The 14214-nt window shown below is 48.0% G+C and overlaps 1 protein-coding gene across 5 annotated transcripts in view; it reads right to left on the reverse strand.

Annotated features, from left to right (window-relative positions):
* Positions 1-416: 416 nt before the first annotated feature.
* Positions 417-14214, reverse strand: part of DLG3 (discs large MAGUK scaffold protein 3) — a 54009-nt gene continuing 40211 nt past the window's right edge. For 2 of the 5 annotated variants that reach the window (XM_018043865.1, XM_018043866.1), the window contains 10 exons: positions 12242-12418; positions 11943-12018; positions 11026-11125; positions 7441-7482; positions 5851-5901; positions 5299-5400; positions 4650-4822; positions 4155-4264; positions 3730-3821; positions 1548-2666 (listed from right to left, as the gene is read on the reverse strand). In XM_018043865.1, the coding sequence (XP_017899354.1) occupies positions 2560-2666; positions 3730-3821; positions 4155-4264; positions 4650-4822; positions 5299-5400; positions 5851-5901; positions 7441-7482; positions 11026-11125; positions 11943-12018; positions 12242-12418 (1030 nt within the window). In that variant the 3' untranslated portion in view covers positions 1548-2559. Of the gene's footprint in view, positions 2667-3729; positions 3822-4154; positions 4265-4649; positions 4823-5298; positions 5401-5850; positions 5902-7440; positions 7483-9156; positions 9203-11025; positions 11126-11942; positions 12019-12241; positions 12419-14214 lie in introns of all 5 variants that reach the window. The other 3 variants (XM_018043863.1, XM_018043862.1, XM_018043864.1) reach the window with 3 other exon arrangements.

Below are 14214 nucleotides of genomic sequence, written 5' to 3' on the forward strand. Positions count from 1 at the left end.
TTCCCTTGCACAGTAACACTTTATGGTAGCTGGGTATGCTTACCGTATTTAGTACTCGGATTTCTGCTGCTCCCTTGGCTCCTGCTTTCTCTAACAAATGTCTGTGCTGCAGTAGGCATCTCCTGTCTTGTGTACCTTTGGCATTTTGCCCCAAAGGATGCGGATGCCCTCCACACACACCTGGCCAGCAGTACTGGAGAGTGTTCGGGGGCGGGGATAGAAGACTGAGCATACAGCCTTCACAAAGGACCTGTTACAGCCACAGGAGTCGAGAGCCAGCCAGAGGAAACCTGACTTGGGCAGCTGATGGTCACTAGGGAGAGAGCCTTTTGGCTCCCAAAGTTTGGGGGCATTTTTCCCACTGCTCTGCCCCACCATCCCCTCTCAGCTACTTCAAGAAGGTCTCTGAGCCACAGTTCATCGCAACTATCATTTATTAAAAAATATATGTCTCCTTGGAAGGAACACTGGTCAACCAACTAGTGTCATGCTTGCTTTGAATCTCTGCTTTTCTTCCCTGGGAGGGGTAGAGGGTTGAGCATCATTCAGACTACATCACTTCACATCAGAGAAATCAACAACATTCCCAGCTTCACCCCTCCTCACCAGAGTCATCATTGGCCACCACTTCACCCCTCCTGCCTTCAATCTAATGCACTGCCCAGGGAAAGCTGCCACCCTTTCTTCACCCACACTCTGGGCCCCAGACTTTACACTTAGCCTAGTCATGCTGGTAGGAGAACTGTTAACATATTCCCTAAGTTTGGATGGTAGCACTCAAAGCATCTTCAACGTGTGTCATTTGCAGTGGTTGTGACACAGTGGGCTAGGAAACAACAGACTCAACCCTAGGGCTGAGCATATCCACTCTCTTCTCCCCTGTGTTGTGCCTCCAGTGTGGAGCTGAGGGAGATATGGTGGCTTCAGAGGAGCACAGGAAGGTGGCATGGGGCCTGAGCCATACCTGCCGCCTGCATCTGTGGTCAGAGAAAAAAAGCCCCTTGACCACAATCACCACCGTATGACTCTGGGAAAAAGCAACAAAGCTTCACATCTCAACAGTAAGTGAATCTTAGCTCTATAGCTCAAACTGACAGCATTAAAAGTCTACTTTCTTCTTGAAGAAACAGTAAGCTACCAGCTTTTACTGAGGGGGTGGGGTAGGTAGGGTATATGAAGCAGCGTGGAAAAAACCCAAATCAAACTTTTCATCACGTGGCTGGCCAAGCTCAGGGCTCTCCCACTGCCCCAGCACAGGGCTGGACAGCAAATGACTCCCCATCCCTGCCAGTGGGCCCCATGACAGGGCCTCAGCTGAGCCCAGCACGTCCCTGGCAGGTGAGCGAAGGGACACAATAGGAGCCCCGGCTCCTGTCAGTTCTCACCTGCTCCCCCTTCTGCTGATGGGATGGCCCAACCTGGGTCACGTAGTCTATCACGAGGTCTGGCTCTTCCAGAACATTATGAGCCTTTAGAACACAGTCAAATTGGATTCTACGCATTCACTTAAATAGTAAAAGTAAAATTTGGAAGAATGAAAAGGCTGACACAGTAGCACAACATGGTTTTGGTTTAACAGCAGCTTAAAAATGAACAAAAAGGAAACCTCTCATGCAGACACATCAGGTGGCATAAAACAATCAGCAATTTAATATGGCGGAAGCACCATTAGCCATTCTCTGACTCCCCACATGCGGGCCTGACTTGCCCCGAGGGCAGCATCGGCTCTAGAGTCACGGCTCCAAGCATCTGACCCCTGGGCAAAAGCCCTTTCTCACTGTCCTGTGGCTGATCCCTCCTAGAGAAAAGCCTAGCTCTCAAGAGAATGACCAATGTGGGTGCCCTCAGTCCAGCACTTACTACCACTTTCACTTCCTCCCCAACCAGTTGGGATATAAGATGCCATCTGATTAGAATATGAAAATTAAAGCATTTCTCTAATAACACAGTACCATTGATGAAGTCTCCATAGATTTTCTAGTCCAAATGCGTGTGAATATATATATATATTATATGAGAGAGTATAATATATATATATAATAATTTCTATATATTTTATATAAATTACATATATATATCTATATATAAATAAGATACTTTCTGTCGCCATGACGCCGCGCCGTCCTGAGCCGCAAGGCCACATACAGATCGTAGCAAAGCCTGGGAGCCTCTCCTCATGTGGTGTGAAGGGCTCACTTCACAAGCCGTGCAGCCGTCCAGTCTGTCTTTCCATCAGTCCTCCTCTCTTCTCTTCTGCTTGGTTTTATGAAAACAATGACTCTGATGGATTTGCACCTGTGCTAGTGCTTGGGAAAGGTTCATGCAGGCATGGGCACAGTCACATGATGAGTGAGATGGCATCATCCCAAAATTAAACTGAAACAAAACAAAAATTTAAAAAAACAGAACAGGACTAGAAAACTTAATTTTTGGACATATCTAAAAAAGGGGACAAGAACAGTAGTCATTTGTTCTCCCCGTGGGGACAGGAATGAAGAGGGAGGAGGGAAGAGGGACTTGATTTCTTCTGCTCACAAGAGAATGGTTGGAGGGGATTCTTCAGAGTTTTTCAGGGGATGGGACCCAAATGTAGTGCCCAGACTGGTCCTCAATGATTTGTTTGATTTTGTTATAAATCTCTTCCAGTGAGTCACCCTGTACAATGGCTGAAAAGGAAAACAGAATTATCATTATGGTCCACAGCAACCCCTCACACCCTGACAGTCTGGTCCACCCCAACCAGCCCACAGTTCAGCCCACTTGTTCACTAGGTGGCAGTCCAAGAGCCCGGGGCAGTGGGGAAGCTAGCAGGCACTCAAGGCCCAGGGCTTGAAGTCAACTTGCTGAGACAGTGACACTGGGCGGCAATGAGTAGGAAAATGTGTTGCTCAAAAAAATGTTTACTGAGCACCCATTAGATGCCAGACCTTGCAGTCTGTACTGCTCTTGGCTGCCATAAGGCCAGCAGCTGGCAATTCTGATGCAGCCTCATTGGAAGACTTGGAAAATCCTGGTTATCCAGAGCAGGAGCTGCAAATCACAATTTCTAGCAAGATGCAATGCTCCTGGGGCCATCACATCTGCATTATGTCAGAGGTCAGTGCAGCAAACAAGGACACAGTTGCTGACAGAAAAGGGAGCTCCAGTACCCAAGGCATGCGAGAACAGTTATGAATCCTGTGGCCAGCTAACTTTGCAGCATCACCAGCTAGAGTTTACTCAGCACCAACCTGCACACATAGGTCACCATACTTCAAAAGGTAAGCAACATATTACACAGAAACCTTCCCAACCTTTTAGGAACTGCCCTTCTAAAGCAGGTGACCATATAAACATGCACACATGTGTGTGCACACACTGACAGAGAACACCTGACCACCACACCAGGCAACCATCATCATCAACAAACGCTCACTCAGCACATAAAACATGCAAAGCAGCCAATGCTGGATGAGGGAGCCTGGAGGGGAGGGAAACAAACTAAAACAGAGAGCTACAGCCCAGGAAGACATGAAGACAGACTGTACAAAACAAAGCATTTGATGATGATGGTTCAAACTATAAACTGGCTAAACTACTCTGGCTGGAGGGCACTCGAGTACTTTGGAAATGCTCGAGCTCAAAAGCAGCCAGAAACTGTGCCAGGCATCTAGGCCTCTTGGAAAAACCTCATAGAATAGGTATCTGCCTGTTCCCACACTACCCCAGCTGCACAATGGGGAGACTTACCTGTGAAATATTCTCCAAACTCCTGCTCCAGTTTCATGGCTTTGTCATAGATCTTATTTGCTTGTTCATATGTCTGCCTTCGGTTCATTTCCCTTCCAAAGATACAGAAGAACATAGTACCAAACTAGGTTCTATGTTTTGATTAACATAAAGGGTTGCTCCAGGCTCCCTGGAAAGCTTCTTAGCTGCCCTCTGAGAGCAGTAGTGGCCCAAGGCTCAACATCTTCCCCAAACTTCTAGGTCTTAAAGCTCAACTAGGGGTACAAGCATGAGGACACAAATCCAAAGGAGCCCCCAGTGAACAGAGAGGGACACAGACTTTCCACTGAGTACCCGCTGGGTCTTACCCCTGCCCAACAAACCACTTGATTTTTCATTGTCTTTCCAGAGCCCTCTCCTGGCTGAGAATCTCAGCAAATACTTACATAAGCGCTTCAATGGACTTGGGCTTGATGAAGATGGCGATGGGGTAAAGTTGCGACTGCTGCAGCCTCTTGATAGCATTGCCAGAAACATCTAATATGCAGTGCTTGCCCTGAAAAAGAAAGGGCTGCCATCAGTCCACCTAGTCCCCATCTACCCATGGTGCTGACCCCAACATCCACCTGTGAGAAATGTGGGGCCACCTAGAGAGTCCTGGAAGATTCTACCTCTGAGGTACCCAGGCTCCACATTTGGCTCCTACTATCCAGAAAAGGCCCCATCTGGAGATGCAGACAGGGTGATGCTCTGGGGTGAGCTGCACAGAGGAGAGAGACGTCTCCAACCAGGGGCTGGGAACGTGCAGAACAGGCGTGGCTTTGGTCAGCACTGCCACCAGCCATGTGCTGGAAGGACGAGGATCCATGCGGCACTCTGGCAAGAACATTTCTGTGCTCCCTTCAGGGGTAATTTTGTAGAGCAACCACTTCTCTCCTTACCCTCTCTGCAACTGCCCTCACTGACTGGATGCTGGTCCCATAGAGATTGTCGTTGAACTGGCCTGCCTCAATGAACTTGTTGTCCTGAATATCCTTCTCCATCTGTTCTCGGGAGACCACAAAGTGGTAGTCTTGCCCATCCACCTCATTATCACGCCGAGGCCGGGTAGTATCTGTAGAAAGAGAGGAAATGCTCTGTGGCACAAGGACAATGTCCTACCTCAAGCCACCGAGGGCTGACTTGTTTCCCCCCTGCAGGGCCCCAGAGTCACTCCAGATGAATGGGGGAAAGAGGCTGGGAAGAAGTTTATCTTGCCTATATCTCTTCTAATCACCAGGTCTCACACGCACAAGGAGCCATCTGCTTTAGCTTCAACTGGACCAGAAAGATGGGGTTTCCTGGGCCAAGATCTGGCAGAGAGATGGTGACAAATGTGGTCCAGGAGCCGGCAAGCCTAAGAAGCTGTGCCAGTGGGCTGGGACAGCTTCGGGGGAATATATGGCTGCCTAATCTCTTCTGGGGGGTTGGATGTACCCTATTCCCAGAGATACCTAGAACCCAGCCGCAGGCCCTCTCCATAAAACATGAGAGCAACAATAATTTCCAGGATACCAACGCCTCCCCCCCAAAGACACCCTGGGCTCTCACGTGGTACACAGGATCCAAATTTATGTGGAAACTCCGAAATTAGGTCATCGTTGACTCTGTCCTTCATGGGGCCCAGGATGATGACAGGCCTTGCATAGTGAACTGGAGAGCGAGCATGGAGACAGTCAGTGAGGCCCTCACCAGACAGCCTGACCTCCCTCCTCGTCTACCTAGAGCAATGAGGTGCTGGAGCCACCGCTCAGACAGAGCAGCACATCTTCAACCATTTTGCCTTTTAACTACAAAGACATCAAAGAGGCTTTAATTTGAGAATATCTAAGTCCAAGGCAAGTATGAAATCAGAAGCATCTCCCTTTCCAACAGATTCAGGAGAAATCTGTGCATGGGCACCAACAGCTGAGCAAGGTTTTTCAGAGCAGCCATTGAAGAGAGGGACCAGAGCCTCTCTTTTAGCAGCGGCCACACACCCACTGAAATTGACCTTCGCCATCTCTCGTCAATCTCTCCTCTGTCTCTCCATGACCAACCACTGGTTTGGGTCCCATGACTACCAGATTAGCTCAAAGGCAAGACTCTCAGCAGGGGGCTTACTTTCTTGCCGTGTCACTGGCTCATATGACAGAATAGCATCCTCCTGTCCTTCTGCAACAAAAATTGAAGACATGTTAGCACTTTATAATCTGCCTCCTTGTATCCTCATCTCCCTACAATAGTCACTGCACCCCAACCTCCACCAGAAAGCAGCCTTGTCAACTGGTTCTTGCTAACAACTGTGCTGTGGGCTTGTCTACTGCCCACTGGAATGAAAGCACAGGAAACCATTCATCACCCCTGAGACAGGAGTCAGGAGTCCTCTTGTTCAGCAAAATATAGCTGAGCAAAGGAACATGACCCAGAAGCCATTAAGCCTCCACCAAAAACCACCCCAATGTCCTAGAACTCTTCTTATAGCTAACAGTCAGCTCTGCTCAGTTGCCCTCTTGCTCCAGAAAGAATCACAGGAAAAGCTTCAAGTGACGGAGACACACTGCCTGTGTCCCTCATCTGCGGGCAAGAAGTCAGGGCACTCGTGCAGGTCCCCAAAGCTGCAGCTGAACTTTACCCTTTTTAGGGTTTGCCTATTTCCCTGCACTGGAAGAAGCACCCAGAAAAGTGGCACAAGGCTGGGCTACGGTCCCCAGTGCCCTTTAAGAGCAGTACTGAGCCCTGCTCGTCCCACACAGGAGAGCTCCGTCTATCCTAGCAATGATGAGGACTTCCTAAGAGTCACCAAGCAAGCTGGTACTGGGTACTGCTGCTGCTGCTGCTAAGTCGCTTCAGTCATGTCCTACTCTGTGCGACCCCATAGATGGCAGCCCACCAGGCTCCCCCGTCCCTGGGATTCTCCAGGCAAGAACACTGGAGTGGGTTGCCATGTCCTTCTCCAATGCATGAAAGTGAAAAGTGAAAGTGAAGCCACTCAAGTCGTGTCCGACTCTTAGTGACCCCATGGACTGCACCCTACCAGGCTCCTCCATCCATGGGGATCTTCCAGACAAGAGCAATGGAGTGGGCTACCATTGCCTTCTCCGGGTACTGTGTACTAGGAGGTCCCAAAGTGACCGATGGCAGTGCTAGGGAAGGCAGCAATATTTGCATCAAGCTCTGGGATGCATTCTCAGGGCCTCTAGCTACAACTCCTAAAAGGCCAGTAGTCCAAAACTTCATGGGGTTTGAATTGTGGCTTCTCTGGCCTGGTCACAGGATTTCTGAAGGAAACCTGAGCTGTCACCTGGTCATTTAGCCCAGCAAAAAGGCAAAGACACCAAGCCTTCACCCAGGAGATACTAGTGACCTGGAAAGGCAATTCAGGACAATATCCCCCAGGAGCCATTCTCCTTTTGGTCTCTGAGCAAATATGTGAAACTGGCAGCACCTACAGCCCCAAGTGCCTACAGTAGGGATGCTTCTAAGTCAAGTCCTGGCCAGAAGTGCAGGGCATATATTCTCTCCTTTAACTCACAGCCTAAAACCCATCCCACAGGGACAAAATGGCCACAGCATTTCCAGGATCTCCAAGTGTACATGGCTAAAAGAAGCACTAGCCTCTGAACAGATATGGCAGCCATGCAATGCTGGAATGAGGATGGCTGGGACACGTGGTAGAGCTACATGCCATGGGGAAGAATGACACACACTTACTGGAACTGCTTTCGCTGTCACTGGTGTTGGATGTCACTCCCTCTGCAAGCCAACAAGAAAGAGACTCTGATTCAGAACACACCACTGAGAGGTCACACACAGCACAAAACTCAAATGCTCCAAGAGCCAGACGCTGAGCTGCCAACCAAGTCAGGCCACAGGAGGCCTGCCACATCAGGCTACCAGCTGAGAGGTGCAGCTCCAATCCTGAGACCCTGGCCACCTCATACTTGTCCCCAGGGTGCTTTCAGTCTTCCAAGGCTCTCCATTATAGACTACCAGCTTCCATTCTTCATCTGAATCAAGAGAACTGACTTGGATGGTTTCCAAATCCTATCTCAGAATGCATCTCCCAATGCTATCAATAGGAAAGGAAAGGCAGTGACAGTAGCAAAGAGGAGCCCAGTGAGCAGGCTGCTCTTGAATCACCTCCCCAGATAGAACCCCTGAAGAACAGAATTGTGCAGTGTTTCAGGACTAGGAGGCTAAGCACTGGGCTGAATGAACAGTCACCAGGGAATGACATGTTGGCCTTTTGGTGGAACCAACAGCCCTCCTGCCATCGCTACCGGGAAGGAGGGCTCAGCCCCAGTGGTGAAAGGGGATGCTCCTCCATCCATGAAAAGACGAGAAAACAGAGACAACAAATGAAGAACACATGGAAGATAAGATGATCCTCCTGTCTCAGACTGTTGGGACCCACCCATATCTGAGTGGGCAGAGCAACTGTACTCACAGGAGGCACAAAGCACAGTTTGGCCCAAACAAAACGCACTACTCCCAAGATGACAGGCAAATGGAGATGAAACATGAACAAAACAAACCATGGAGTGAGGCATTGCTCGTTTCAGCCAAGATGACACTGTTCCAGACTGTGATATGCTGTGGCCCCCAGGAAAGACTGGCTGAGTCACCCATGCTAGTTCCTGAGTAACCCATGGAGGAAGCACCTTTACCCTTATGCCTTTATTATTCATGGAAGGAGAGTATTTGCTGACAGAACCCGCCGGGCATGGCCGCATGTGTGCACACACGCACCTGTGTGCACAGCAGGGAGGATAAGGCCCTGTCATCTAGATCCCTTCTTTTTTTCAACTCTAAGATTATTTTCCAGAGGTGAGAGGATGGTCAGAGTTTTCCAAGCTAAAGCACTAAATATACATAGTCCATAAAACGCTCTTGAGACCCCCACCCACTCAGCCCCTTAGAGACGCTCTGGAGAGCCAGCCCACACCATCTGCTGAGGGCCCTGAACCTGCTGGGACATCCCAGATGTTTGCTGGGTAAAGGGCTTCACAGCACTATCACCCCCTGTTTAGACAGACTAAAACAGCTAAATCTTAAGCCCAATCCTTTAGTGTTGTGTCACTGGGAGAAGAATATACCGGGCAGGCACCCCTCACCTCAACAACAGGCTAGAGATGAGCTGAGTGGTCACCCCTGGAGAAGCACTTGCTGCCCCCCTCACTTGTAAAGTGGAATGCCAAGACAGCTCCACACCATTTCAAGGTACAAAAGGGGAAAACAGAAATGAATGATAGGCTTTTATTATGGTTCCAGGGATCCAGAGCAAAAGTGTGACACTCAGAGCCACTTCCACTTCCTTCTGTGGTGGCGTTCACCCTCACAGACTCTCGCACTGCCGTGCCCTCCACCCACCCCCAGCATCTCCACTCATGCCAGAAATACAGTGAACAGTATGTAAGTTTGACTTACTCAGGTTCTTTGCTCCATAATAATCGTCACTTAACCCAGGGAAGTCCTAATTTCACAGACAGCAGAACAAAGAGGGAGGGAGGGAAGAAGGGAGGGAGGGCAGGAAAGAATTGGGGAGAAGAAAGAAAATAGAGAAAAAAGACAAGGGGAAGGAAGAATAGAGAGACAGGTGAGCATCAGTGACAGAAGTATGAAATACCATGAAGACCTATAGCTACAGTGAGGTTAAGAACTTTGCACAGGAAGAACGTCCCGGGTCAGATAAAATGCCTGGACTTCATGCTGCCCAATTTGCTGCCAGAGGGCCTCGGAGTGAATGACCTCTTTGAGGTGGTCTAGAGCCTACACGGGCTGACGAGACAGACAGGTGACTTACCAAGGCTTGGAGTACCTGCTTTGACTAAATTTGTAGTTACAGAGCCATTACTGCTTTGCCCCTGAAATCATCATTTCCCTCTGAAGCTGAATGAAAAATCAAACATCTATGTGTGGTAGAGAGGCAGGTACAATACTCATCATCCCAAGGAGTTTCCCAATACTGACTTGCTCTGTCCAAACCCTTCAGGGAAAGCTTCGTGCAGTCTGAGGTGTGGCCTTCCAAGCTGACATGAGTTGTGCAGACCACAGGGGATGAGCTCAGCTTCTGAAGAATAAGCACTAGGCAGTTTCAACTCTTATCCGACAGCCAATTCCCTCCCCCATTCAGCTAGGCCACTCAACAGTGAACCCTCCTAGGTTGGGCTCAGCGGGTAACTTTTGGAATTTGTCTGGTGAACGGTGGCAACCTTACCTCAGGTCTCTATCTCAGATTGCCTTCTTATTGAGCTCCCCAGGACTGTGAGCCCTAACCTTTATTGGGACAAGGGCACCCTTGTAATCTAACAGCTACCACCCCAGACCCACGTATCCCATGACCACGAAACACGCTGGCCTAGAAAAAGGACATTCCCTTGCAGAACTAGTTTCCTGTCCCAATAGCCCAGGACAGAGGTTTACAATTCACCATGAGCCACATGAGAAACATTTCAACAGCCTGACCTGGTGTTTAAGGTTAGGGTGAGAGCAGTTAATTTCTGAGGCACATGGCAGAAAAAGAATATTTCTCAGCGTTGCAAGTTAACTTAGCCCAGCTTTATGGCCTTTTCTACCAAACCAGTTTTGTGTTTCTTCAATAAACCTTTATTTGGACAATGTTAAGTAATTCCTGTTTGGTGTCAATTCCTTTTAGCAAGAAGGATTTTATTTTGAAAGCTGGCTCTGTAATCACTCTGGGAAGACAGTTGAGTCTATTAGAGCCATGTGAACATTCTGTGTGTATAGGCACATGCATGTAATTCAAGAACTCAGCCCAACTCCGAGTGTCCAGATAAGAAAAGGGTCTTCTCTTGACATAGATGAGCAAAGATAAGGGAAAGAAAACACAAGCGAAAGAAGCCGGGAGAGCAACACTGAGTTCCTAGACTTAATTCTCTTGAAAAACCATTTTCTAAACTTGACACAGTAGCTGGTAACTGCTCATCAGCACCAGAGCAGAGCTCAGCCTGGCACTCCCAACGCTAGTAGTGCCGGGACTTCCCACTGGGCCCCTCTGCAATCACTTCTACCTCAGAGCCTCCAACATCCTTTCAGAAGAAGAGTTGGACAAAAAAGACCCAACGTCACCCTGTACAGACCAATTTCTACCCTGACTCTGCAAATACGCAGGTACACACACACACAAACATGCATGCACACAATGGACGGATGGACACGTGTGTGTGCATGTGCACACACACACACACAAAACACACTTTCCCAGTCTTCAGTGCAACTGAGGCAGAGAGGGTGGGGCTGTGGGTGGTCTGCTCTCTGTTCCCTGCTGCTACTTACGTTCCTGTCCGCTGCTCTCCTGGGCCATGTTTTCTTTGCTCTTGTAAAATGGAAACTTTCGAGAGAGGCGGAAACTCTTTTTACGTTTCGGTTTGATCGACTGTGAAAGAACATGAAGATGGAGGGGAAGGACAGAAGAAAAAAAAAAACAGAACAATGGATTTTAAAGCATGCAAGAAAAACTAAAATGGAGACAATGGTGAGCTAAATAAAAGACCACCTCTCACAAATGGAATCTATGAGATTAAATGAAAGTTGATGTAAGAGGAAAAATTATGTTTACAGAAAAATGTTGTAGGGATGTTAGAGGTTTCTACCTAATCCAGACTCACAGCACTCACTGGTACATCCTAAATGACAAAGGTCACTGTAGCCTCCTGGACACATTCCCTAAGGTGCCACTGATAAACAAAGAGCCATCTACTCCATGTCTCTCTTCCCTCTACTGCTCCGGAAGTTCTTTGGCCTGCGAAGCTCACAGAAGAAAAGGGGTGAATGGATAGAGCCCTCATGCTTTGTTTGGTCTGGAGGACAGTCGGAGCTCTGAGGCTGGCCTTCCTGGCTGGCTGATGAAGCCAGGCTCTATTCAGGGTCCCCATAGCTCCGAAAGGGTCTACAGCCAGGGAGATACCCACAAATGCTTTCATATGCCCCAAGAAAGACAGCCTTCCAGACAGTGCAGCTCCAACACATCTTCAGGAACCAGTTACCCAGCTGAGAGGAGTAACCCTGGCTGTAGAGTTTGGGTGCCCCCTTTCTCTGCTTTCTGAAAAGCAGTCAGTGTTCTGATAGGACAGAGGCAGCACCCTGAAAAGAGATATTCTTTTGTGCTCCCCAGTTCTCTTATCCACCAAATAGATTTCAAGTTTCTTATGCCTCTTTACATATGGCTGACTTCCTTGGGGATCCCCACTTACCCTGTTAGATTCAATCATCCCCGTCCTGGCATGAAACTTCACGGTTTTCAATCGAGCCCTTTCCTTCTTTTCCACCCTGTGTGGGAGTGAGAAAGAAGTCCTATTACTGCCAGTACATGGTCTCAGCAGCCATCTTTGGCTCAGTGAATCATAATCATGTCCTGAGCACCAATTCAACACCAAAAGGGAGTAATAATGCACATCCATTGCTCTCAAGCACTTATAGTATAATAGGTAAAAAAGAAATCAATACCAGGAAGAGGATAAAGAAAGCGTCTCTCATGATCATGACAACTCACCTCTTCTTACTGGGGATCACACCGATTTGCTCACTTTCTCCATGTGGGGTCACCAGTCTCGCCTGCCACCACTCATCATCAGATGCATTAATGACGTGTAGAATGTCACCATAGGAGAAGCTGAGGCCTTGGCTTGGCAGGCAGCTGTCCCGAGTCCGGTCATAATCAAACAAGGCTCTGGAAACGAAGAGTGAAAGATGAAGTTGTTGTCTCAGCCCTAGATGGATGGAAGAGTGGTGGAGGATGGTGGAGGAAGGCAAACCCAAAGAGTCAGCACAGATCCAACAGCATTATAGCAGACTGGAAGGAATCCTGTGGGAGACTGCATCCTTGTTTCAGTCTTGACAATGTAAATATTCTATTCTCCCAACAAGTTACATAAGGGAAAAAAAAAATTTCATGACTCCCATCTCCTTCCAGCTTCTGGACACAAAGCGAAAGTCCAAAGCAGAACACCCTTGCTAGTCTTCTCCCTCAGACATATCCTCCAGAAACAATTTAGCTCTGCCAATGGGCTGTCTCAGTTTACAACAAATCTTCAAAAATTACTTGAAAATAGGACATAAATGTTAACTACAATCCCAAACAATGAATGGTAAATGCTGTAGAAATACAAAAGTGAAAAAGGCCCTGGGTTCTGTGGCAACAAAGCTAAGGCTGATGTTGACCCACACAATGATAAACCTGACAGGGTCTGTATAAATAAGTCTCCCAATTCAGTTTCTTTCTCTCTCTCTCTCATGTATAGGAAAATGGAAGCTCGAGGAGGAAGAATAATTTGACTGAGGTCACACATCAAACTAATCTGGGATAGAACCTAAGTTCTCTGACAAGACATGTGGAATAAAGATTAAATGGGAAGGTAGGAGAAGGTGGGAAGAGAGCTATACCATCTAGGCTTGAAAACAAAAGGTGGAGACCAGCTAGGTTGTGAGTGAGTGTTATGGAAAATGAGGTTAGAAATAAAGATCTGGGGTAAATTTTGGAAGGCCTTGAACAGACCTGATCCAGTGACCTCTGAAGATTTGGGAGTAAGCAAGTGACACATCAAAAGAGCCTTAGAAACATTAATCTGACCTCATATATGATCAGATACTGGAAAAGGGGGTAGATTTGAAGGCAAACTTAAACCAAAGCTACAAGCTCAATCCTTCAGGACACACCGCTGACTCCTGCTCTGGAAAAGCTGGTACTTGACAACAGAGCTCCCCTGCTCAGGGAACAAATCCATCTACATGTATCTACTTTTCTCCTCCTCTGGATCTCTCCTCATACGGAGTCACCACAAACAGGTGAGTGAGAAGTTTGTATTTTTCTACTTGCAGTCTAGGCTGTCTTCATATTCTCTGTTAACACCTTTACACACACAGCCGAGCAGAGTTCCCAGAACTAGTTCCAGGACTTAGACTACTACCTGCAGCACGGTGGTATGTGGCTCAGCTGGAAGCTGCAAAGTAAAACATACTATTTCCCCATGTGCAGGCCAGTCCAAATGAAATGGAGAAGGTTGTAAAACTGTGGAGTGTGAAATTCTGTTGTTGCTGTTTAGTCACTAAGTCATGTCCAAATCTCTTGCATCCCCATGAAGAGTGGCCCGCCAACTCCTTAAAATGCAATCCTTAAGAAATCACTGTCAGATTATGTGAAAATGAAAATACCTGAACTTTGACAAAAGACCTTTGTGTGTGCATGCTCAGTCATGTCCCACTCTTTGCAACCCCATGGACTGTAGCCCACCAGGCTCCCCTGTCCATGAAATTTTCCAGGCAAGAATACTGGAGTGGGCTGCCATTCCCTTTTCCAGGGAATCTTCATGGCTCAGGGATTGAACCCAGGTCTCCTGAATTGCAGGTAGATTCTTTACCACTGAGCCACCAGTGAAGCTCTCGGAAGACCTTTATCTCCCTCAATTTATGCACTCAAAGCAATAAGGAGAGAGGCCATGGTCAGCAGGTTAAGGAGGCACTCCATCC

The sequence above is a fragment of the Capra hircus genome (assembly GCF_001704415.2).
Source record: "Capra hircus breed San Clemente chromosome X unlocalized genomic scaffold, ASM170441v1, whole genome shotgun sequence".
Lineage (NCBI taxonomy): Eukaryota > Metazoa > Chordata > Mammalia > Artiodactyla > Bovidae > Capra > Capra hircus.